This window comes from Oncorhynchus kisutch, linkage group LG21 (genome assembly GCF_002021735.2).
Source record: "Oncorhynchus kisutch isolate 150728-3 linkage group LG21, Okis_V2, whole genome shotgun sequence".
Lineage (NCBI taxonomy): Eukaryota > Metazoa > Chordata > Actinopteri > Salmoniformes > Salmonidae > Oncorhynchus > Oncorhynchus kisutch.
In genome coordinates, this window is record NC_034194.2 from 17,592,295 (window position 1) to 17,617,848 (window position 25,554).

Here is a 25,554-nt window from a genome sequence, read left to right on the forward strand (position 1 = left end):
TAGGCTCTCCCTCTAATTCAAGCTCTTGCCTGTCCCTGTCTTGCGTCGGCGTTTTGATGCCGAGTTTGGTATCACTTGTCATTCCACATCTGTAAGTGCTGAAGGCGACGAGCCAAACTGGACATGATGGATGCTTGTTTACAGTACGAGGAATATCTCGGCATATTAAAGTCATCAATCTCAAGTTAGAGGCAGCAAAACAACTGTGGAGAGGCAGATGGCTTTGAACACTGTTAAGAACTCTTCTAAAAATAAAAAAATTAAAAGCGCTTGTTATTTGTTGACACGTTAAAGTGGAAATCCAGGAAAAACATGTACTGCCACTTTTTGATCATAGTAATACACCAGCACTAATAGGCTTTCTGATTATGAGATTAAACCTAGGAGAGTTAAAAGCTAATGCTTTACTATTGAACTGTAGGTAAGGGAAGAGAAGCTTTCAAAACATGCTCCCTCAGTGTCTGCATGTATTAATGCTCATATCCCCAAGCTGATCCAAGGCACTTTTATTATCACGTCACACAAACAAACTGTGAGACGTCTGAGCCCTAATGGCCCCCTCCTCTCCCCCAGGCTGGAGGGCACGGAGGATAAGTTCCGGAACAGGGAGAGCCGGCCTGAGGACCTGCAGGTGATCGCTGAGCTAAAGGACATGGTGACTGAGAGGGAGTCCCTCGTCAAGAAGCTGGTGGTAAGTGTATGTACACAATACAAGATGGCCTACAGGATGCCCTTTTGTGGTTTTACCCAACAATCCTAGACATGGAGCCTGCATGCCTGTCTACCTCCAGACAATAGTAGACCAGACTATGGAGTGCTGTAGCCCTGCATGACCTAAGAGTTCTCATACAGCAGCAGTAGACTCCGAGAGCTATGTTACTACAGCCCTCGAGTCCCAGCGATGCATTCAGACAGGTTATCCAGCATACTGTATCGGTGACAAAGTGTCTGTGGCACTAGAGAGAGTGGATAGAAAGCCCTCTGACTTTAGCCAGTGCTATCACCCGGTACTGCTAAGCCCCATTGTAGACCGAGTATGTGAGGTGTGTCGTAAACCATCAGTGAGATGCTCCATCACGAACCCAGAGCGCCGTGACCTAACTGGCATCTCTCTGTGGACTTGCAGGACGACAAAAAGTTCTACCAGCTGGAGTTGGTGAACAGAGAGACCAACTTCAACAAGGTGTTCAACACCAGTCCCAACGTGGGAGTAATAAATCCCCTCATCAAGGTGAGCTGACCACTTGCACACCACACAGACAGACACAAGGCTAACACACCTCTGGACTAACACTGACCATCAGTTGATTAGAGCCATATGGCTCATCTGAGCCAGTCTTTGACACTTTGTGAAGCCCCAAAGCTACCGGTGACAATTTGAAACCATTAGGGAACCATCCCGATCATTACAGGCCTAAACCAGTTGCCTGTACGTCATTGTAGAGAATGATTGAAGGGGAGATTTTCCACGTATATTTAGCCTTGATTTCCATTGGAACCATTCCATCCTTTAGTGGAGAGAAGTTGTGTCCCATTCCAATGTAAACACAGCAATCCCCTGTCTCCCAGTTGAATGGATCACTCTGCATGGTCAATATGGAACTGTTACCTCCATTTCAAGTTCTATAACTTCCGATATTATGTGTGTGTGTGTGTGTGTGTGTGTGTGTGTTAGTCAGTGTGTATGTGTGTTATCTCCCTGTTCAGACATCCAGTTCTCCTTTGCTTTCCAAGCCATTCTTCGTTAGTGTGAACTTTCTGTAGCCTCTTCCGTTGATGCATCCCTTTTTTGCTCATCTTAGTTTACAGAAAGCTGAGAGCGACTGTTGCTTCACTAGCTGAGTGGTGCGAGCTTGACCATCAGAAAGCATCCATCCACATAAATCCTCTAAGAGAATGAGAAATATATAAATATATATATATATATATATATATATATATATACACACAGAGGTATTTTTTTCCATTGGACTAGCTTTCCCTATTTTTCCCATTTGTTTGTGTTTTTGTCCTACTGTGTAGCAACAGAGAAAGAATGACAAATCAGCAAACCGATTCAGCAGCTCTCCAAACCTCAGGGCTCTGGAGGCGACAGGAACAGGGATGGGGAGCGGGCAACCCCAGCCCAACCGCCTAGAGCCTATCCCCAACTCCCCCATTCACCACCTTGAGCTCAACACTAGCAAACCTCTGCCCCCACCGACCCCTCCGACAGAGCCCAAGAAATTCATGAGGTGAGCGCCGCCCCTCCCTCGCCGCTGACGCCTCCGTCCGCACCATGGGCAGGCCCAGGGGTCAAGCACACTGACACACAGACAGACAGAGGCTTGCCCTGACCTTCGGCCCATACAGCTGCAGATAGGCGGCTTTCATACAAACCTCTCCAGAGTCAGCTGTCATATCCCTTTATGTTGGGCTTCAGTCTTTAAAAGAAACTTCTCAATGTGACCCTCACTGGCGAATGTTGATGTTCTTCCCCCCTCTCTGTCAGACCTCGCTCTGATAAACAAAAGAGCGTTAAATTAGGAATGACAAAAAAACATTTAAGCACTCCAGTCTGGAACTTTAATTACCTTGAATAATAGATTAAGTTGCGTGCTGCCTGTTGCCAGCAGGCTGAGGGTTCATCCCAGGATTCCCTCTTGATTGCTATTCTATTTGAAGGACATGATGGTTTTTGTCTTTGCCTGCAGTTTTTGCGAGGCTTTGATTGCATCCCCCGAGAATTAGCTTTCGGAGAGAGGCAGAGCTCCCACAATCTCTCCCCCCCTATACACTTCTATGTCAATTCATCTTTACTTTATACCGCGAAGTCAGTGACTTCACAAGAGGGTTTCTTTTCAAACACACAACAAAATATATTCCAGCTGAACTTACACACACTGCTGGAGATGTATCAACACTTTACTATACTATTATAAAGTATAGTAAATACATAAGCTTTGAAAATGGCATTGGAATGCAAAAAGGAGCATGTGTACCACTACCCCTCCCCCACCCCCCACCCCCACCATCACTCTTAACATGCTAACTGAAGTTGTCTCTTTGTGTCTCTGCGTTGTGTTAATTGTTCAGTTTGTTCTGGAAGTTATAGGCCTACAACTCATTGGTGATGTTGTTATTGTTCTGTTAAACCCCCTCATCCTCACCGGCCTCCAGGCTTTGCCGCACTTACTGCACTTTGTTGTCCACCTTGATGTGAAATTGTTTTGATTTTACATGAGGAAAATATCGGTGGTGGTATTTTCTTGTGTGTGTGTGGATGTGTGAACGTCTAACTGAAGCCTCCAATAACAACAACACTCTCCCTCTCATCAATGAACGCCTCTCTCTCTTGTGCCTTGGCATTGCTTTGCTCGCTGTTGTGCTTCCAGCTATAATTCTGTTCATGTGTATTAAGCACACATGTTAATGTGGTACTCTCTTGTGCATGTGTTGTACTAGCTTGTGCTGCCTGCACTCATCCGGTGCTTAGGTTTCTGACAATTGCTGCACTTGTTATCTATCTGTACCCGTGTGCACTGTGCCTCTGAGCTTTGGGCGTTTCTGTTGCCTTTGCTGCATGCCGCTATGTAAATAAGTTGCAGATGAGTCGGCATGGCGGATTTGCGCGGGGCTGCCCTCCATTGTCATGGGACTCTCCCATCACTGCATCACACACATGGCCTGTCTGTCTCAGCCCCTGGCAAGGTGTCCCTCTTTACACTTAGCAACAGATGCACCCCCACATACCACATACCTGCTGAAGCACATACCACTCATATTAACCAAACTGCAGGGGCAAATGATGACACAATGGTGCTATGTATTACATATTTGCTTTCAGATTATTCAAAGGCTGCCCCGATCTCGTTGCGTGCAGTGCTCCTGAAGTGCTGCCCTATTTCGATTCACCAGGTCTATACCAGGACACACACGCTTCAGTTCTCGGAGAAGATACCTAGATCAATAGAACTTCTTAATTCATCTCACCAGCAAATGTGTAGTACAATACATGTACATAAATACTTGAGTTTTCCCGATGAAAAACACTAGCATGCGTGCTTATGCCATTTCTCTGCTTCTAGCTTTTGATGTTGTTGAGGTCAGCCCTGTCCGTCTCAGCACAGGTGTTCTCTGGATCCGAAATTGGTGATGAAAAGACCAATTGAGCATTCAATTGGGTTTGCTGCAATGGAGGCTACTGAGACTGAGGAGAGAATGATCACAGAGGAGATATTTTAGGATAGTTCTCAGAGACTAACAGTTCAAGGCCCCGCACAGGATGAAGAAGCACCTGTCTTTTATTTAAAAACTTCAGCTCAGTTAGGGCAGTGCAGTTGGTGCAGGGCAGAATGAGTGCAGGCTGTGTTTATTCATTTGTATCTAGTCATGATAATAATAATAAAAACTTTAAGTTCAGAGGATGTTATTTCACATAACAACTGTGGAAATAACCATAGTAGGAAATTAAAATATATATCTGAAGTTACACAGTTCTTTATCAGATTCCCAGACTGCAATTTCCTTGCCTTTGTGTTTGTCAAATATCAACTGCAATATAAAGTTGGGTGATAAATCACTGAGATATTTTCATCTTGAACTCGTTGTACACTCTAGTTGTTGAGAGGAGAGCGCTTCACATTATTACGGTTTGTTCTGTACTGACATTTCAATGAGACTTCTCCTCCCACTCATTCTCTCCTCCTTTTTGGCTCTCCAGACAGTCGGATGTCAATCCCTTCATAGATAGGAGGCATCTGGTGCCCATCAACGGGCTACGGCCCCTGAACAATTGAGGCTGAGGGAGGGCCCTAGACACCAGGCAGCCAGACAGACAGCCAGAGATATATCTAGTTCTATAGGCAAAGAGCAAAGGTTATTTTATGTGGAATAAAGCTGCAATGTTCGAATACAGTGATGTTTGTTGGCGGTTATTGTGAATTTGTCAATGCCAAGGCTATGGTCAAGCCAGCAAACCCAGTGAAATGCATTAGGTTGAATATGCTATATCTTAGGTAGACTTAGAATAAACAACAATAGGCAAGGTTATGGTCTTTCAATACATCTTCCCTCTCAGATGTTTTCCTTGGTTACAATTGCATTGGCTTTTCAGAAACTACAGACAAGTAGTATGAAAGTAGTATATAGGATTTTTAATAGATGTGTTCACATATTTGTATAACCAAGACAGTGTCGTCCCCCAAAGACCTGAGTCAAAGATTAACAACCGCATGGTCTTGTAATTCCATCTCAGAAAATCTCATGTCTGGACGATCATGTAAAACAGAAAAGTTAGAGTTAGTAGAGCCGCGGGCTCTTAGAAATGAGCACACTTAACAGGGTTAAAGGCAGATTAGCGCAATGGAAATGTTATCGTTTTCTTGGAAACATTCACACTTAAGAGCAGATCATCAAATCTATACTGCCGCAGCAAAATCCCATTATCCTCTGAACTGGATGAATGACTATACCGACGACACTAAGGAACATTCACAAACACATCACATAGGCATAAAACCCAGAGACTTAAATCAAATCAAATGACTCAACTCCAAGGTGTAATAAGGATTCCTTAGTCAATAATGTCCTGTATTGTGTAACTGTGCTGCTGTTGTGGTGTGCCCCCTCCCTGTGTAGCCCTCCTGAGACAGAAGAGTCACCCGTAGGATCCCCCGACCACCAGCGCCAGGAGTGGTTCGCCCAGTACTTCACTTTCTGACTTTTGCAACTCGAGAGCATGTCAACCATAGGAAACGAAAAATACAACAAACACAAAAAAAGAACATTATTTAATGATCTCCCACTCCATCTCATTCTGTTGATTACTTCACCGTGAACAGGTTCCTTGTTTGTACAGTGCCGATGAGTATGTTTGACGTTTTCTTTTCTGCAGTTTCTAAAGAGTGATGCATATGCTGCTACAGTAAATTGTCCTCTCTCTGTACCTTATTTTAGAATGGCACCATAGCGAGAGTTTGTTACAGACGCATAACCAATTTTGGTAGAATTAAACTGTTTGTATGGTTGTCTCAACACAGATATAATGATGTCTCACCAATTTTAAAAATAAATTGCATATTTTATATTTATATTATACTATGTATGCTTAACTAATAAATAATTATTGTGACATTTAATCATGATATGTGTGCTGTCTTTTTTGGGGGGGGCTTTCAATTTATGGAGGATTTGTACCATAAAGTACTGTGCCATAGAATCCCAACTTCTGCAGAAAATATTTAATTATAAGGTGTTTGAATGAACTCCATTATGTTTTGAAATTGTGTTTTACACTGTTTTAGGTCAAAGTATGTACATGTATTTACTGTGTCTGTGTTTTAGGTCTGGTTCAAGGTGAATTTCTCTGGTCCTATTGTGGCATGTGATAGCCTTGCAGCTGCACATTTATTTTGGATAGACATAGACGCTAACAAATCAGAAAATATAAGGGGTTCCTGCCATAAAAGCAATTTCAGATTATTTTGACCCACATAAAAAAGCACATGTTTTCTACTGAATCATTGTGGATTTAAATGCAGCATTTAATTCATAGTGAGTATTTTAAGACAAGTGCCATGATGTTTCTTTCGTGTTATAGTTTTGAACACCCCTGTGGGATTACTGAATGTGTGAATCCAGAGGAAAGTTCCAAAGTTCTTAAAGGTCATGGGCTAGAAGGGATCCAGCTTTTGTCAAGTTAATGTCAGACTTGACTTTTCATAGCAGGTTCAAAGACCTTACGCAGCCGGTTAGGATAATTAATGTAGCTTGTTTGGAGAATTAGGTTAAGGTTAGGAAAACAGTTGGGGTTAGCTTAAATATATATTGTCAAACTTTTGAGGGTAAAACTGACCGGTAGTGCATGGAAGGGCAGCAGTACCGGGGGAATCCGAGACAGTATTCTAAAACTTTTGACCGGTAGTGTGTTATATATATATAAATTGGGATGGCAGGCAGCCTAGTGGTTAGAGCGTTGGGATATTAACCGAAGGGTTGCTGGATCGAATCCCTAAGCTGACAAGGTAAAAATCTGCCGTTCTCAATGAGGCAGTTAACCCACTGTTCCTAGGCCGTCATTGTAAATAAGAGTCAGTTATTGTAAATAACTGACTTGCCTAGTTGAATGAAATACATTTCAATTAACAGGTGTTCCTTCTTAAAAGTTAATTTGTGGAATTTCTTTCCCCCTTAATAATGCACCTGAGCCAATCAGTTGTGTTGTGACAAGGTAGATAGCCAGATTTGATAAAAGACCGTCCGTATTATGGCAAGAACAGCTCAAATAAGCAAAGAGAAAGGACTGTCCATCATTACTTTAAGACATGAAGGTCAGTCAATATGGAATATTTCAAGAACTTTGAAAGTTATTCAAGCGCAGTCACAAAAACCATCAAGAGCTATGATGAAACTGGCTCTCACTAGGTCCGCCACAGGAATGGAAGACCAAGAGTTACTCCTGATGCAGAGGATAAGTTCAATTGGGTTACCAGCCTCAGAAATTGCAGCCCAAATAAATGCTTCACAGAGCTCAAGGAATAGACACATCTCAACATCAACTGTTCAGAGGAGACTGTGTGAATCAGGCCTTTATGGTCGAATTGCTGCAAAGAAACCACTACTAAAGGACACCAATAATAAGAAGAGACTTGCTTGGGGCAAGAAACATGAGCAATGGACATTAGACCGGTGGAAATTTGTCCTTTGGTCTGGAGTCCAAATTGGAGATTTCATTAGTGTCACGTCCTGACCTTAGTTCCTTTTTTATGTCTCTGTTTTAGTTTGGTCAGGGCGTGAGTTGGGGTGGGCATTCTAAATTTTTTGTTCTAGGTTTTGTATTTCTGTGTTTGGCCTGGTATGGTTCCCAATCAGAGGCAGCTGTCGATCGTTGTCTCTGATTGAGAACCATACTGCCTGTTTTCTCACTATGATTTGTGGGTAGTTATTTTCCATTACAGTGTTTTCACCATACGGGACTGTTTCGGTTTTCCTTTATTCTCTTGTTTGTTTGTTTGTATTCAGGGTTCAGTTTATTAAAGGTATCATGAACAAGTACCACGCTGTGCTTTGGTCTACTCCGTCTTCCACCAACGACAATCGTTACAATTAGGCTGCTGTCTGTAGTTATTTGCCTCAGTATATTTCATGATGTGTAACAGGGCAATGATGTGACCAATCTGTGATTCAGGGCATTAGTATTTAGTAAGCATAATAAAGACTATTTCCAGTGGTGGTAATATCGCTAGTAGCTGATCCGTCGTCGGTATAGGGGAATCATTTTTATATTCATGTAAAATTTAAATGGAGGAAGCTGAAACGAGAGCAGCGCTGCTTTTCTTTCGATCCAACGACACACTTAGCGAACCGTCTCTCTTCGCTGTGTTTTGGGATCTTCGGCCCTCTAGAGGAATTATTTTCCGGGCTTTGTTTAGTGACTTACTTCAATATATTTTTGTAACTCACCAAAGTTGTTAGTGTTGACAAACACGTCTCTGCATCCACCAGTTGTTTCTCCAGAATAGAACACACAAACTCTGGTCCACGCGCATTTGTCTGACGCGAATGCATCTCCTAGCGTACAGAACTGACGCATTCGTATTAGCTGGACATACTATCACCAACCTGATAGATTGCTGTCCACATTTGCCTCTACTACCAATTTCACCGTCAGTTTACTAGCCAGACACTACAGATGAGCCCTTTGGGTCTATATGAGATGTCATCTGGCTGCACAGACCATTGCATACATGACACAGCTTGTTACATTTAAAGCATATTCCACCCCTGCAGATCCATGATGTTGATAAACCTGAGCTGGTAGCTCTGATAGGGCAAGTGTTTGAGGCGTATGTAACAGAGCACCACACGACTGACATCATGCAGATCCTTCTGGCGCTTGATGAAGATGCCCACTACTCGGTGGTCAGCAACACCATGACACTATTCGAAGCCAACATGGAGGTGGGAGACTACTTTAACGCCTACCCGGCGAGGGGTAGGCGTCAACATCTTCAACAACGCCCTTCACAGAGCCGCCAAGACGATGTCAGTGAACTCAACACAGCAAGGCTGGCACAAGGTCAAACACCACCTGCATGCCCGAATCACAGGTAACAGGCCCTTAACATAGAGATCCAATTATATTAGTAGAGGGACTATATTATAGACCCTCAAAGTTCCAGAATGGGGTGAAAATGGCAGCCATATTGGTCAGTGCAAAATCCAAACCAGCAGAGCTATGTTTGGCAGCGAAACAGTTAATTCAGTCTCATTTACTGCCTTTAAAAAAGCATAGCTGATATGGCTGACTTGCTTAAACAAATGTGGTTTCTACTGACAATTGAGATGTACAAACTATGGCATAAGGGGACAATGAGTGGATAAGAGGCTATCCGTAATTTTGATTAAGACATTAATGAGCGAGCGAGGATGGACGTAGTCAATGTTCAGCACTTTTGAAATGTACAGCGATAGAATTCAGAACGTGGGCCGTTCTTACAGTGTTCTCCCTGTACACCGTAGGATAAATAAAGGGGGCATATAAGCAGACAATAAAAGCTCTTACAATATCCGATGATGGCATTTCTCTAAAAACAAGCTATAGGCTAAATAAATGTAAAATAAAATAAATTAGGGGTAAAGGGAGCAAATTATTAGGGTGAGGCACATGAACTACTAACAGTTTACTGCACAACATACACTTAGTATTGCTTTCTTAGCTACCGTATACAGTGCATTTGGAAAGTATTCAGACCCTTTGACTTTTTCCACATTTTCTTATGTTGCACTCTTTTTGCACTAACTTTTTTGACTCATTACTTAAGCTGCTGCTATTCTTTATTATCTATCCTGTTGCCTAGTCCCTTTATTCCTAGTTATATGTACAGTTCATTCGGAAAGTATTCAGACCCCTTTTTTAAAACATTTTGTTACGTTACAGCCTTATTCTAAAATGGATTAAATGAAAATAACATGTTAATCAATCTACACACTATACCCCATAATGACAAAGCGAAAACAGGTTTTCATATTGTTTTGCAAATGTATAAAAAAACAAAAACAGCAATACTTTATTTACATATGTTTTCACTCTTTGCTATGAGACTCTGAATTAGACAACGAGAATCACCTGACTCTGATTGAGAACCTCAGGCAGCCATAGACTATGCTAGACACCCCTACTCAGCCACAATCCCAATACCTACTAAAACCCCAATACAAAAACACAACACAAAATAAACCCATGTCACACCCTGGCCTGACCAAATAAATATATAAACACAAAATACTAAGACCAGGGCGTGACAGAACCCCCCCCCCCCCCAAGGTGCGGACTCCCGGCCGCACACTAAAACCCATAGGGGAGGGTCCGGGTGGGCATCTGTCCACGGTGGCGGCTCCGGCTCGGGACGTGGACCCCACTCCAACCAAGTCTTAGTCCCCCTGTAATGAGTCCTTTGATTGGCGACCCTCGCCGCCGACCTAGGCCTAATAACCCTCACCAAGGACCCCACTGGACTGAGGGGCAGCTCGGGACTGAGGTAGAAGCTCGGGACTGAGGGGAAGCTCGGGACTGAGGGGAAGCTTGGGACTGAGGGGAAGCTCGGGACTGAGGGGAAGCTCGGGACTGAGGGGAAGCTCGGGACTGAGGGGTAGCTCAGCACTGAGGGGAAGCTCAGCACTGAGAGGATGCCTAGTACCGAGAGGAAGCCCAGTACTGAGACGAAACTCAGGCAGGTAGTAGACTCTGGCAGATCCTGGCTGACTGGTGGATCCTGGCTAGCTGGTGGTTCTGGCAGATCCTGGCTGACTGGCGGATCCTGGCTGACTGGCGGATCTGGAAGATCATGGCTGACTGGCGGATCCTGGCTGACTAGCGGATCTGGAAGATCCTGGCTGACTGGCGGATCTGGCTGCTCCATGCAGACTGGCAGCTCTGGCTGCTCCATGCAGACTGGCAGCTCCATGCAGACTGGCAGCTCTGGCTGCTCCATGCAGACTGGCAGCTCTGGCTGCTCCATGCAGACTGGCAGCTCTGGCTGCTCCATGCAGACTGGCAGCTCTGGCTGCTCCATGCAGACTGGCAGCTCTATGCAGACTGGCAGCTCTGGCTGCTCCATGCAGACTGGCAGCTCTGGCTGCTCCATGCAGACTGACAGCTCTGGCTGCTCCATGCAGACTGACAGCTCTGGCTGCTCCATGCAGACTGACAGCTCTGGCTGCTCCATGCAGACTGACATCTCTGGCTGCTCCATGCAGACTGACAGCTCTGGCTGCTCCATGCAGACTGGCAGCTCAGGCTGCTCCATGCAGGCTGGCAGCTCTGGCTGCGCTGAACAGGCAGGAGACTCCAGCAGCGCTGTAGAGGAGGAAGGCTCTGGCTGCGCTGAACATGCGGGAGACTCCGGCAGCGCAGGAGAGGAGGAAGGCTCTGGCTGCGCTAAACAGGCGGGAGACTCCAGCAGCGCTGTAGAGGAGGAAGGCTCTGGCTGCGCTGAACATGCCGGAGACTCCGGCAGCGCTGGAGAGGAAGGCTCTGGTAGCGCTAAACAGGCGGTAGACTCCGGCAGCGCAGGAGAGGAGGAAGGCTCTGGCTGCGCTAAACAGGCGGGAGACTCCAGCAGCGCTGTAGAGGAGGAAGGCTCTGGCTGCGCTGAACATGCGGGAGACTCCGGCAGCGCTAGAGAGGAGAAAGGCTCTGGTAGCGCTAAACAGGCGGGAGACTCCGACAGCGCTGGAGAGGAGAAAGGCTCTGACAGCGCTGAACAGGCGAGGCGCACTGCGCACTGCTCCAGCGAATCCCAGGCGGGCTCCGGCACTCTCTCTGGGTCGACCGCCCACCTGTCTATTTCCTCCCAAGTCGTATACTCTATACTCTTGCTGTCCATAACTTCCATCCATGTCCATTCCTCTTTTCGCTGCTGTTGCTGTCGCTGCCTGTCACCACGCTGCTTGGTGATTCTGTTACAGCTTTCTTCCGTTGAAGGAGAGTCGGACCAAAATGCAGCGCGGTTAGTTCGATACATGTTCAATGAAAACGAAAACACGAACAATACAAAAACAACAAACGGAAAAATGTGAAAACCTATGCAGCCTGTCTGGTGACAACTAACACAGAGACAGGAACAATCACCCACAAACACACAGTGAAACCCAGGCTACCTAAATATGGTTCCCAATCAGAGACAACGAGAATCACCTGACTCTGATTGAGAACCTCAGGCAGCCATAGACTATGCTAGACACCCCTACTCAGCCACAATCCCAATACCTACTAAAACCCCAATACAAAAACACAACACAAAATAAACCCATGTCACACCCTGGCCTGACCAAATAAATATATAAACACAAAATACTAAGACCAGGGCGTGACACTTGCGTTGAAATGAGCGGACCAAGGAACATATCATGCGTGCGTAGAGTTCCATATATTTTAATAAATCGAAACTCACCAAACAAAACAAACACAAACTAAATGTGACGTTCTGGGCTGCTCACAGGCAGTTACACAAAAACAAGATCCCACAATCTAAGGTGGGAAAAAGGGCTGCCTAAGTATGATCCCCAATAAGAGACAACGATTAACTGATTGGGAACCATACTAGGTCAACAAAGAAGTAGAAACATAGATTTGCCCACCCAAGTCACACCCTGACCTAACGAAATAGAGAATAAACAAGGCTCTCTAAGGTCAGGGCGTGACATGATGTCTATATAAGGTCCCAAAGTTGACAGTGCATGTCAATACGATACGTTTTATCTATAATTTATCTTCATATGACAAGGATTGAAAAGGATTTGACAGTAGATTGTCGACTTCCTTCATTATGATTCACCATATTTTTGTTCTGTTACACTATTCCGACCAGCAAAATAAAGTTCTGAACCGCTTAGAACCAAAACAAAGTACCGGTTTATACATGTTCCTGTGTCAGCCGTCCTAGGTCAACCTCCACTCCTAATTACTTTAGCCATTGTGCACTGCAGTCTGGGGTCTCACTGGTACAGACAGCAGTTATAATTAGCCAGAGGATGCGCTTCAAAGGGCTCTTGGTGATGTAGCCGTGTGTGTTCTGCTGGGGAATGTTACTACAACACAGCAATGTTTAAGGTCAGACCAATATCTTTCTCCTCAGGGTATGCTGGGCTCTTTTGATGACTCGATGTTTTCAACATGTTGCTCGCTCGAAATACAAAGTATGTCTCTCTGTGGAGAGGACCGCTGTATGTGGGCTGCATCTTTAATCGGAGTTGTCTAATCTCACTGAGAAAATGGACAGGGCTTCATGTAAAAGCACTGAAGATGTGGACGTACAATGTGAATGCCATTTAAGATGCTAGATGGAGAGAGATGATGTGTTCCGTGAGTCCATGATAGCATTTGGTGGGCTGGAATATTGCATTGGATCCACCATAAAGGCCTATTTTCCTTTTATATTTTGTCAGTGCGTGGGATGAAAGAAGAGCAATGTCACCTATTAAATCAAATCCAAATCCAATTTTATTTGCCATATGCAACGAATACAACGGGTGCAAACCTTACCGTGAAATGCTTCCTCGCAAGCAATGTTCCCTCCAAATGTTTTCATCACTGAGCACATTTCTATTCTGCTGAGTGCAAACTTGAACATTGTGAAAGTTCTGTGCAACTTCCAGGGCGAGTTCACTGTGAACACTGAGGCTGTACCCGATTTAAGTTAGTTTTAACAGTGGTCAAGTAGGCTACTGTGGCTAATTGATCATAATGTAGGCCTACCAGAGCGGCCTACCATCAAAAACAATCAAGAAAATGCATCCCATAATATTTTTTTACATAGAAATAGCTGTTCTATCATTCAGCCTACAGTAGCAGCCCATGTGTGGTGTTCAATGTAGGTCTACATTCTATGAGACTTTTTAAGAAAAGCTGCAGGGCTCGACATGAACCTGTTTATCCACTTGTGACTGAAAATCTTGTTGTTTGATGCATAAAACAACTTTACAAAATAAAATGCAGCATTATTCACATACCATTATTACACAGAATCAGACAAGTTATACTACCCTCTGCCTATTGGCTACTTAGCTTATTCATGCCTATCTCAAAATACAACACTGCCTCTTTAAGACAAAAAAAACCCTCTTTACCTGACTCACTTTTCAAAGATGTCAAGAAATGCACACATTTTGTGCTCTTGTAGGAAGCAGTCACGCCCTCATTGCTGACTACAAATGATCTATAAATGGGCTAATATCTCACTAACTAGCAAAGGATATGAACAAAAGTGCACACGTTGCTACATGTAGCTCTCACTTTGATCTCAAAACAAACGCAATTTAATCACAACCGGTCATGCTGTAAAAACACTTCAGTTCAAAGTGAATGGCACAGATCCATATATGGCAATGGTCTATTTGCATTTGGGCCTATTCCGGTTCTGATTGTTTATGGCACACGGGTCTGTGTAGAGTACGGGCCTGAGTCGTGCAGTGTCAATGCAATATAATTCTACACTGATGTGTCCTGCCTACAACAAAATATCTTGCATAGTTCGTATTGCATATTAAATATTGCATAGTTCGTTTTGGTTTCGATATGTTGCATTGAAAGTGGGTAATATTGTGTTGATTTGATCACAATTCCCACAGGAAAGGGAAACATTGATAGTGTTAACTAACATGGAAAACTTTAGTTTAATCTCGTGCTTCTCTGTGCGGGCTGATATTTGTTCTGCACGGCAGTCCCGGGGAGCTGCGCAGTGGTAGAAAAAGTACTCAATTATCATACTTGAGTAAAAGTAAAGATACCTTAATAGAAAATTACTAAACTAAAAGAGAAGTCACCCAGTAAAATGCTACTTGAGTAAAGATCTAAACGTATTTGGTTTTAAATATACTTACGAATCAAAAGTAAATGGAATTGCTAAAATGTACTTAAGTATCAAAAGTATAAGCCATTTCAAATTCCCTATATAAAGCAATCCAGACAGCACCATTTAATTTTTATTTATTTTATTGATGGATAGCCAGGGGCACACTCCAACACCCAGACATAATTTACAAACGAAGCATTTGTGTTTAGTGAGCCCTGGGTGACCAGGGATGTGTGAATTGGACCATTTTCCTGTCAAAATGTAACGAGTACTTTTGGGTGTCAGGGAAAATGTATTTAGTAAAAAGTACATTATTTTCATTAGGAATGTAGTGAAGTAAAAGTTGCCAAAAATATAAATAATAAAGTAAAGTACAGATACCCCAAAAACTACTTAAGTAGTACTTTAAAGCATTTTTACTTAAGTGCTTTACACCACTGGAGCTGTGTGCCCTCCCACTAAGCGCGCAGCTTAGTGGGAACATTGCTTACAAGCCCTTAACCAATAATGCAGTTTTTTTTTAAGTAAGTAAGAAAATATTTTCACTAAAAATACATTAAACAAAATAAAAAAAACTGTAACACAATAAAATAACGGTAACGAGGCTATATACAGGGGGCACCGGTAACGAGTCAATATGCGGGGGTACAGGTTAATCAAGGTAATTGAGGTCATATGTACACTATCGTTTTTGAAAGAAAAGCAAACATTTTTGTCCATTAAAAGAACATCAAATTGATCTGAAATACAGTGTAGACATTGTTAATGTTGTAAATTTATTATTGTAGCTGAAAACAGATGATTTTTTATGGATAATCTACAATATCTACAGAGGCCCATTATCAGCAACCATCACTCCTGTGTTCCAATAGCATGTTGTGTTAGCTAATCCAAGTTGATCATTTTAAAAGGCTAATTGATCATTAGAAAACCCTTTTGAAATTATGTTAGCACAGCTGAAAACTGTTGTCCTGATTAAAGAAGCAATACAACTGGCCTTCTTTAGACTAGTTGAGTATCTGGAGCATCAGCATTTGTGGGTTTGATTACAGGCTCAAAATGGCCAGAAACAAAGCACTTTCCTCTGAAACTCATCAGTCTATTTTTGTTTTGAGAAATGAAGGCTATTCCATGCGGAGAAATTGCCAAGAAAGTGAAGATCTCGTGCAATGCTGTGTACTACTCCCTTCACAGAACAGCGCAAACTGGCTCTAACCAGAATAGAAAGAGGAGTGGGAGGCCCCGGTGGACAACTGAGGAAGAGGACAAGTACTTTAGAGTGTCTAGTTTGAGAAACAGACACCTCACAAGTCCTCAACTGGCAGCTTCAATAAAGAGTACCCGCAAAACACCAGTCTCAACATCAACAGTGGAGCGGCGACTCCGGGATGCTGGCCTTATTTTAGATTAATTCAGACTATTTTTAGAAGTGTATACTGGCTATGTTGTTGCTACGGCGTCTCAATAGGAACAAACAGTAATATTTTACATTTTTAAGCAAAGGTCTTTGAAGGAAGTATGCGAGGCACAGACATTTACTTCGCCTAACTAAGTTCTGCTAGGAGCAAACCAAACCTAGTATGCGGGCACTTTTAAGCTACCTGTTAAAATAAAAGATGGCTAGGCTTCTCCCTTAGAACTCTCTCCATTAGGTAGTTTTATCCACTGAAAATCAATACTGTAGGCTACTTAACAGATGGTACAGCAAGGCAACAACTTGTGCCAGATGTGTAGGCCAAGCATCTTCTATGTAGTGTGTTTTATTTGACTCATGCAAGATGTAAGCGATCTCTCCTCAATACAAGAGTGGGTAGAGATCCCCATCTGGTGGTGTATATTGAGCATGACAAGTAATGCTGAACTTGAGCACATGACGGCACACATTTAGTCCCTTGTACTCCAGGACCTTGGTCACACTGGTGCGGATGACCATGTCTGTTACGAACAGGAAGTGACCCGTGTTCTGAGACTTGGGGATGTTGGTGCAGTTGTATTATCAATTTTGATTTAAAGTCTAGTCCAGTGCTCCTTGGTCTATTTGATGTCCATAACCTTTACCTTCTCTGCTGAATGTGTCATCACGCCTCAGATCTTCCTCTGTGTCCAGAGCTCACCAGGGAGAACATCCCCAAGTCTCGGAACGCGGGTCACTTCCTGTTCGTAACAGACACGGTCATCCGCCCCAGTGTGACCAAGGTCCTGGAGTACAAGGGACTAAATGTGTGCCGTCATGTGCACTAGGTGCCGTCATGTGCTCTCCCTGCAAACCGACTTGCCCACCTACTGCAGGATGGAGCTCCCACCTACTGCCCCAACCAGGACCTCTGCAACTCCAAGTTCACCTGCCACCAAGTTCACCTACCCAGCAGCTTGCAGGGACTAAGTGCAGATTAAGACCCATGAGCAGGTGATTGACTGGCTGGGGGACAAGGGGCTGTAGCTCTGTTTTACACATTGTATAACCCTACTGTGGGTTGAAGGTGGAACATCCTGTTAAATAACATCTGCAAACAGAAATTGTAAGCCTATCAGGGTGCGGCCCCCCTTTCCCTGCTGATCTGGGTGTCCAGGTTCAGGCTGTCTGTGGGCAGTATTCCATGGTGGTCATTCTGGAGGATGATCTGGTGGACAGCTGTAAATCAGGTAACACTGGTCACTATGACTTCACTTCCCACTGGGCACAGATGTCAATTCAATGTCTATTCCACGTTGGTTCAACATAACTTTATTGAACCAGTGTGTGCCCAGTGGGTTATCACTATGATGCAGTATTACAGTTGGCGTCACAGTGTGATTTGTTACATAAAGGATGTCATATTATGGGATTTTTTTTAAACAATTATTTGTTTTGCAGAGGTGACATCATTATGTTGCCAGGTAGATTGTGACATCACTGAGTATTGGAATTCCACAGTGTGATGTGTGACCAATGATGTCATAATACTGTATGATATATGGATGTTACATTGGGGTGTCATTTTGTTTATGATAACATCACAATACTGTATGATTGGCTTTCACCCAAGATGAAGTCATAATAGATGAATAGGAGTCTTTTTTAATGAATAGGAATGTTTTTAAAGGGATTAGTGACATCACAATGAATGTTGGGCTGATTTTCTAAAATCTCATTATTGTAATTAAAATTGTCAACAAGACGATGTCACAGTGCATGGAGTAGTTTGTCAGCGATGGAAGCCCCTGTATGAGGGCGCACATTGTGAACTGGATCTAGTGTTGAAAGCCAACTTTATTGAAGTGAACAATGAGCAGACCATGGCAGCTCTGGTCCTAGAGGACATGCAGAAGGAGTTTGACTAGCCCTGGGACAATAGCAAACATGACCCTATAGCTGGTACATAGAAACTAACCTAACTAACTGTTGCCATATAGATTTAAATACTACTTTTACATTTATTTAATAGTCATTATTACATGATAAATACTATGAGATGGACATGAAGAGTTTATGGAATTTGATTGGTGTTCTTTTTCCATTCTGAAGGCAGGAAGTAGATTCTCATGAGTCTGTGCCCACAGGTGTTTTGGATGTACGTAGTTAAGTTATCTGTTGCTACGGTGTTAGCCGGTGGGGTGCAAAGAATAGATCCCTATGGAACAAAGGTAAGAGGTATGTATCCTTGTTCTAAACATGGGCCCATTTCTCTCACATACAGTTGAAGTTGGAAGTTTACATACACCTTAGCCAAATACATTAAACTCAGTTTTTCACAATGCCTGACATTTATTCCTAGTAAAAATAAATCCCTGTCTTAGGTCAGTTAGGATCACCACTTTATTTTAAGAATGTGAAATGTCAGAATAATAGTAGAGAGAATGAATTATTCTGCTTTTATTTCTTTCATCACATTTCCAGTGGGTTAGAAGTTTACATACACTCAATTAGTATTTGATAGGATTGGCTATAAATTATTTAACTTGTGTCAAACGCTTCAGGTAGCCTTCCACAAGCTTCCCACAATAAGTTAGGTAAATTTTGGCCCATTCCTCCTCACAGAGCTGATGTAACTGAGTCAGGTTTGTAGGCCTCCTTGCTCGCACAAGCTTTTTCAGTTCTGCCCACAAATGTTCTGTAGGATTGAGGTCAGGGCTTTGTGATGGCCACTCCAATACCTTGATTTTGTTGTCCTTAAGCCATTTTGCCACAACTTTGAAAGTATGCTTGGGGTCATTGTCAATTTGGAAGACCCATTTGCAACCAAGCTTTAACTTCCTGACTGAAGTCTTGAGATGGAAGAGTTGTGATGTTGTGGAAGTCTTGTTGCTTCAATATATCCACACAATTGTCCTTCATCATGATGCTAACTATTTTGTGAAGTGCACCAGTCCCTCCTGCAGCAATGCACTCCCACAACATGATGCTGATACTCCCGTGCTTCACGTTTGGAATGGTGTTCTTCGGCTTATATCCTCCCCCTTTTTCCTTCACACATAGTGGTCATTATGGCCAAAAAGTTATTTTTTTTTTCATCAGACCAGAGGACATTTCTCCAAAAAGTACGATCTTTGTCCCCATGTGCAGTTGCAAACCGTAGTCTGTTTTTTATGGCGGTTTTGGAGCAGTGGCTTCATCCTTGCTGAGCGGCCTTTCAGGTTATGTCGATATAGGACTCATTTTACTGTGGAAATAGATACATTTGTACCTGTTTCCTCCAGCATCTTCACACGGTCCTTTGCTGTTGTTCTGGGATTGATTTGCACTTTCCGCACCAAAGTACGTTCATCTTTAGGAGACAGAATGCGTATCCTTCCTGAGCGGTATGATGGCTGCGTGGTCCCATTGTGTTTATACTTGCGTACTATTGTTTGTACAGATGAATGTGGTATCTTCAGGCATTTGGAAATTGCTCCCAAGGATGAACCAGACTTGTGGAGGTCTCCAATTTCTTTTTCTGAGGTCTTGGCTGATTTCTTTTGATTTTCCCATGATGTCAAACGAAGAGGCACTGAGTTTGGAGGTAGGCCTTGAAATACATCCACAGGTACACCTCCAATTGACTCAAATGATGTCAATTAGCCTATCAGAAGCTTCTAAAGCCATGACATCATTTTCTGGAATTTTCCAATCTGTTTAAAGGCACAGTCAACTTAGTGTATATAAACATCTGACCCACTGGAATTGTGATACAGTGAATTATAAGTGAAATAATCTGTCTGTAAACAATTGTTGAAAAAATTACTTGTGTCATGCACAAAGTAGATGTCCTAACCGACTTGCCAAAACTATAATTTGTGGAGTGGTTGAAAAACAAGCTTTAATAACTCCAACCTAAGTGTATGTAAACTTCCGACTTCAACTGTATCTTATATACTGAAAATAACCGTGTTCATGTTAATATCTGATTCTAGATCTGTAATTAGGTCTTTGTTTAGGCGAGTCTCATCTTCTGCAGGTAGAAAGTTTCTGAAGTACGCTGCTAAAATCACTCCCCTCTCAGTCCTCACTGCTGGGATCTGCTCTCCTTCCGCAGGTCTGTCTGCCCTCTGCTGGTGCAGACCATCACTGTGGCCAAGGTGCAGGGTAAAGAAAATACACTTTTTATATGTATATAGTCATAATATAATTCCAGAGGGCGGTTCTATAAAGCCTCTTGCTCTACTGCATAGAATTCCTATCTTGCACTCAAAATTGGTCTTTACTTCTGTTGTGGGTTGAGAGTTAGACATGTCGAACACGATAATGTCAGTAGGCATTAAAAAGATAATGACATAATGACACATAATGCGTCTTTCTATTTCCTTCATAGATTTTTTTGTCGTCTATTTCCCTCTGTCTTTCCCTCTGTCTTTCCCTCTGTATTTCCCTCTGTATTTCCCTCTGTCTTTCCCTCTGTATCTCCCTCTGTATTTCCCTCTGTCTTTCCCTCTGTCTTTCCCTCTGTCTTTCCTTCTGTATTTCCCTCTGTCTTTCCCTCTGTATCTCCCTCTGTATCTCCCTCTGTCTTTCCCTCTGTATCTCCCTCTGTCTTTCCCTCTGTCTTTCCCTCTGTATTTCCCTCTGTATTTCCCTCTGTCTTTCCCTCTGTATCTCCCTCTGTCTTTCCCTCTGTCTTTCCCTCTGTATTTCCCTCTGTATTTCCCTCTGTCTTTCCCTCTGTCTTTCCCTCTGTATTTCCCTCTGTATTTCCCTCTGTATTTCCCAGCATTGTGTGTAAACTGAACACCGGGACAACCATCTTGGCAGCATCCAACCCTTAAGGGCCAGGAGGACCCCAACGTGCCTGTGTCGGTCAACGTGGCCCTAGCCAGATCCCTGCTCAGCCGTTTTGACCTGGTCCTGGTCCTACTGGATGTTAGAGATTGATTCAGACCTGGAAAACCAGGTGGTAGGACTCTCCGGGCAATTAATGACATAGGATCAGTTGAAGTACAGAACAGGGATCAAATAAAACCATCTCTCTAGAAGTGGAGTGTAATAGCACTGCTCTTAGTGCCTGAGATATCCACCAATTACAGAGGAGAATCACTGGGATATGATATCGTTAAGTTAAGTTAAGCTACGCTACGCTGCAAATTAGACTTGAGACCTCGTATGGTCTCTCTTCCCCGGAATCCAGCACATGATGATTTGCATAATATAATTCCCACACTACTTGCATGAGGAAGAGCTATGTTGAATAAAAGCCAATGATGTATACTCTCTACGTCATCGCCCCAGTTTAATTGGTGTGTCATTATCAAGACGACCACTCAGAGCTGTGGTTACTGAAGGCCGGGTCCTACTCATTAGGGAAAAATGTAGCAAAAAATGTTTTGCAACTGAAAACAATTCTTAATAAACAAGTTCAGGTAGTCCCTTCCTGTTTTCAGTCCTTCTGTCTGGTGACTTGTAAGTAATCATTTCACGGTAAGGTTGTATTCGGCACATGTGACAAATGCAAATTTGATTTGATAATGAATATGACCCTGATAATAATAACGCCTTCATCTGCCCTCCAGGAGCTCCCAGCCAGTCATAGGAGTCTCTGTGGTGCATGGAGAAGATGAAGGCCTATTTCTGCCCTACCAAGGGGCTGCGTCCGCGGGTGTCTGAGGAGGCCAACTCCATTCTGTCCAGAGGCTACTACCAGTTGCAGAAGCAAAGCGACAGCAGGAACGCTGCCCACACCACCGACCGCATGCTGGAGAGCCTCAGCCGCCTCGCAGAGAGCGGGACAAATATAATATAATTATTTTCCTTCTGCACTCAATTAGGTTTAGTTAATTTACTAAGGTGTTTAGTATTTACTGAAACTGTAATAATTCATATTTAAAATAATATTTATTATACGAATGTTTTATACTATAGTCGTTCATATGTGATCAAACAGCGTATTATGTTTCCCTTGGTCCCTTGCAGCACGTGCCAGGTTGATGTTTCCATGTGGAGGATGCTGTTGCTGAGGTCTCTGTCACGGAGTGCACTACGCAGCTAGGAAACTGTGATATGACGTCACATTTTTCAATTTCATTGAGTGTAATGTCATTAGCCCAACACTTCATGACACGCATCACATGAAATGGAAATGGAAAGGCAAGTGTCTGGGAGATTGGTTGTGTGTCTGAGCCTTAGGGGGCGCTCTCCTGGGAGATATAAATGCTCTGCACATGTCATTTCCTGACAACCCCAGTCAGCAGTACTGGACACAGTGTCAGTTCGTTCTGGAGGGACTCCAGCTCCTACACATCCTCAACAAGGAGATGGACAGGCTCTCAAGGTGAGACGATGAGCGCGAGATATAATTGTGGAGACTCAAAGGACAATGTTTTGTGGTGTATGAACCTATGCAGAACTGGAAAATGGGAAACCTGTCAAGAGTACTAAATGCCCAGACTAAGCACACACACATACTATTTTCAAATTACACTGAACAAATTATATAAATGCAACATGCAGCAATTTGAAAGGTTTTACTGAGTTACAGTTCATATATGGAAATCAGTCAATTGTAATAAATTCAATAGGCCCTAATCTATGGATTTCACATAACTGGGAATACAGATATGCATCTGTTGGTCAGATTCCTTTAAAGAAAAAAGGTAGGAATGTGGATCAGAAAACCAGTCAGTATCTGGTGTGACCTTTATTTGCCTCATGCAGCACGACACATCTCCTTCACATAGAGTTGATCAAGCTGTTAATTGTTGCCTGTGGAATGTTGTCCCCACTCATCTTCAATGGCTGTGCGAAGTTGCTGGATATTGGAACTGGAACACGCTGTCATACACATCGATCCAGAGCATCCCAAAGATGCTCAAGGGGTGACATATCTGGTTAGTATGCAGGCCACGGAAGAATTGGGACATTTTGAGCTTCCGCAAATTGTGTACAGATCCTTGCGACATGGTATTGTGCATTATCATGCTAAAACCTAGGCTGATGGCGGCGGATGAATGGCATGACAATGGGCTTCAGGATCTCGTCACAGTATTTCTGTGCATTCAAATTGTCATCGATAAAATGCAATTCTGTTCGTTGTCCGTAGCTTAACCCCACCGCCACCACGGGGCACTCTGTTCACAACGTTGACATCAGCAAACTGCTCACCCACACAACGCCATACACGCTGCCTGCTATCTACCCGGTACAGTTGAAACTGGGATTCATCTGTGAAGATGGCACTTCTCCAGCGTGCCAGTGACCATTGAAGGTGAGTATTTGCCCACTGAAGTCGCTTACGACACACCGAACTGCAGTCAGGCCAAGACCCTGGTAAGGATGACGAGCACGCAGATGAGCTTCCCAGAGAGGGGTTCTGACTGTTTGTGCAGAAATTCTTCAGTTGTTCAAATCCACAGTTTCATCAGCTGTCCGGGGCGCTGGTCTCAAACGATTCCGCAGGTGAAGAAGCCGGATGTTGAGGTCCTGGACTGGCATGGTTACACTTAGTCTGCGGTTGTGAGGCCGGTTGGAAGTACTGCCAAATTCTCTAAAACTACGTTGGAGGCAGCTTATGGTAGAGAAATTAACATTCAGTTATCTGTCAACAGCTATGGTGGACATTCCTGCAGTCAGCATGCCAATTCTTCTCTCTCAAAACAAGAGACATCTGTGGTATTGTGACAAAACTGCACATTTTAGAGTTGCCTTTTATTGCCCCCAGCACAAGGTGAACCTATGTAATGATCATGCTGTTTAATCAGATTCTTGATATGCCACACCTGTCAGGTAGATGAATTATCTTGGCAAATGAGAAATTCTCACCAACAGGGATGTGAACTAATTTGTGCACAACATTTGAGAGAAATAAGCTTTTTGTGCATATGGAACATTTCTGGGATCTTTAATTTCAGCTCATGAAACATGAGACCAACACTTTACATGTTGCATTTATATTTTTGTTCAGTATAAATCCCACTTATCAGAAGCATCAGAAGCCTCCTCCCTAAGTTTGTTTTACTCACTGCTTTAGCACACTCTGCTAACCCTGATGTCCTTGCCGTGTCTGAATCCTGGCTCAGGAAGGTCAACAAAAATTCTGAGATTTCCATACCCAACTATAACATTTTCCGTCAAGATAGAACTGCCAAAGGGGGAGGAGTTGCAGTCTACTGCAGAGATAGCCTGCAAAGTAATGTCATACTTTCCAGGTCCATACCCAAACAGTTCGAACTACTAATTTTAAAAATTACTCTCTCCAGAAATAAGTCTCTCACTGTTGCCGCCTGCTACCGACCTCCCTCAGCTCCCAGCTGTGCCCTGGACACCATTTGTGAGTTGATCGCCCCCCATCTAGCTTCAGAGTTTGTTCTGTTAGGTGACCTAAACTGGGATATGCTTAACAACCCCTGCAGTCCTACAATCTAAACTAGATGCCCTCAATCTCACACAAATCATCAAGGAACCCACCAGGTACAACCCTAAATCTGTAAACAAGGGCACCCTCATAGACGTCATCCTGACCAACTGGCCCTCCAAATACACCTCCGCTGTCTTCAATCAGGATCTCAGCGATCACTGCCTCATTGCCTGTATCCGCTATGGATCCGCAGTCAAACGACCACCCCTCATCACTGTCAAACGCTCCCTAAAACACTTCTGCGAGCAGGCCTTTCTAATCGACCTGGCCCGGGTATCCTGGAAGGATATTGACCTCATCCCGTCAGTTGAGGATGCCTGGTCATTCTTTAAAAGTAACTTCCTCACCATTTTAGATAAGCATGCTCTGTTCAAAAAATGCAGAACTAAGAACAGATACAGCCCTTGGTTCACTCCAGACCTGACTGCCCTCGACCAGCACAAAAACATCCTGTGGCGGACTGCAATAGCATCGAATAGTTCCCGCGATATGCAACTGTTCAGGGAAGTCAGGAACCAATACACGCAGTCAGTCAGGAAAGCAAAGGCCAGCTTCTTCAGGCAGAAATTTGCATCCTGTAGCTCTAACTCCAAAAAGTTTTGGGACACTGTAAAGTCCATGGAGAACAAGAGCACCTCCTCCCAGCTGCCCACTGCACTGAGGCTAGATAACACGGTCACCACCGATAAATCCATGATTATCGAAAACTTCAACAAGCATTTCTCAACGGCTGGCCATGCCTTCCTCCTGGCTACTCCAACCTCGGCCCCCCGCAGCTACTCGGCCAAGCCTCTCCAGGTTCTCCTTTAACCAAATCCAGATAGCAGATGTTCTGAAAGAGCTGCAAAACCTGGACCCGTACAAATCAGCTGGGCTTGACAATCTGGACCCTCTATTTCTGAAACTATCTGCCGCCATTG

The 25,554-nt window shown here is 43.6% G+C and overlaps 1 protein-coding gene and 1 pseudogene across 4 annotated transcripts in view; both read left to right on the forward strand.

The window, feature by feature from the left end:
• Window positions 1–6,125, forward strand: part of LOC109866138 (protein FAM184A) — a 153,000-nt gene extending 146,875 nt beyond the window's left edge. The window contains exons 16-19 of one of the 4 annotated variants that reach the window (XM_020454686.2): window positions 574–691; window positions 1,127–1,231; window positions 2,023–2,234; window positions 5,620–6,125. In XM_020454686.2, coding sequence (XP_020310275.1) covers window positions 574–691; window positions 1,127–1,231; window positions 2,023–2,234; window positions 5,620–5,701 — 517 coding nt within the window. In that variant the 3' untranslated portion in view covers window positions 5,702–6,125. Of the gene's footprint in view, window positions 1–573; window positions 698–1,126; window positions 1,232–2,022; window positions 2,235–5,619 lie in introns of all 4 variants that reach the window. The other 3 variants (XM_020454685.2, XM_031800844.1, XM_020454688.2) reach the window with 3 other exon arrangements.
• Window positions 6,126–8,541: 2,416 nt separating this feature from the next.
• On the forward strand, window positions 8,542–22,024 carry LOC109866194 (DNA helicase MCM9-like; annotated as a pseudogene).
• The last annotated feature ends 3,530 nt before the right edge of the window (window positions 22,025–25,554 follow it).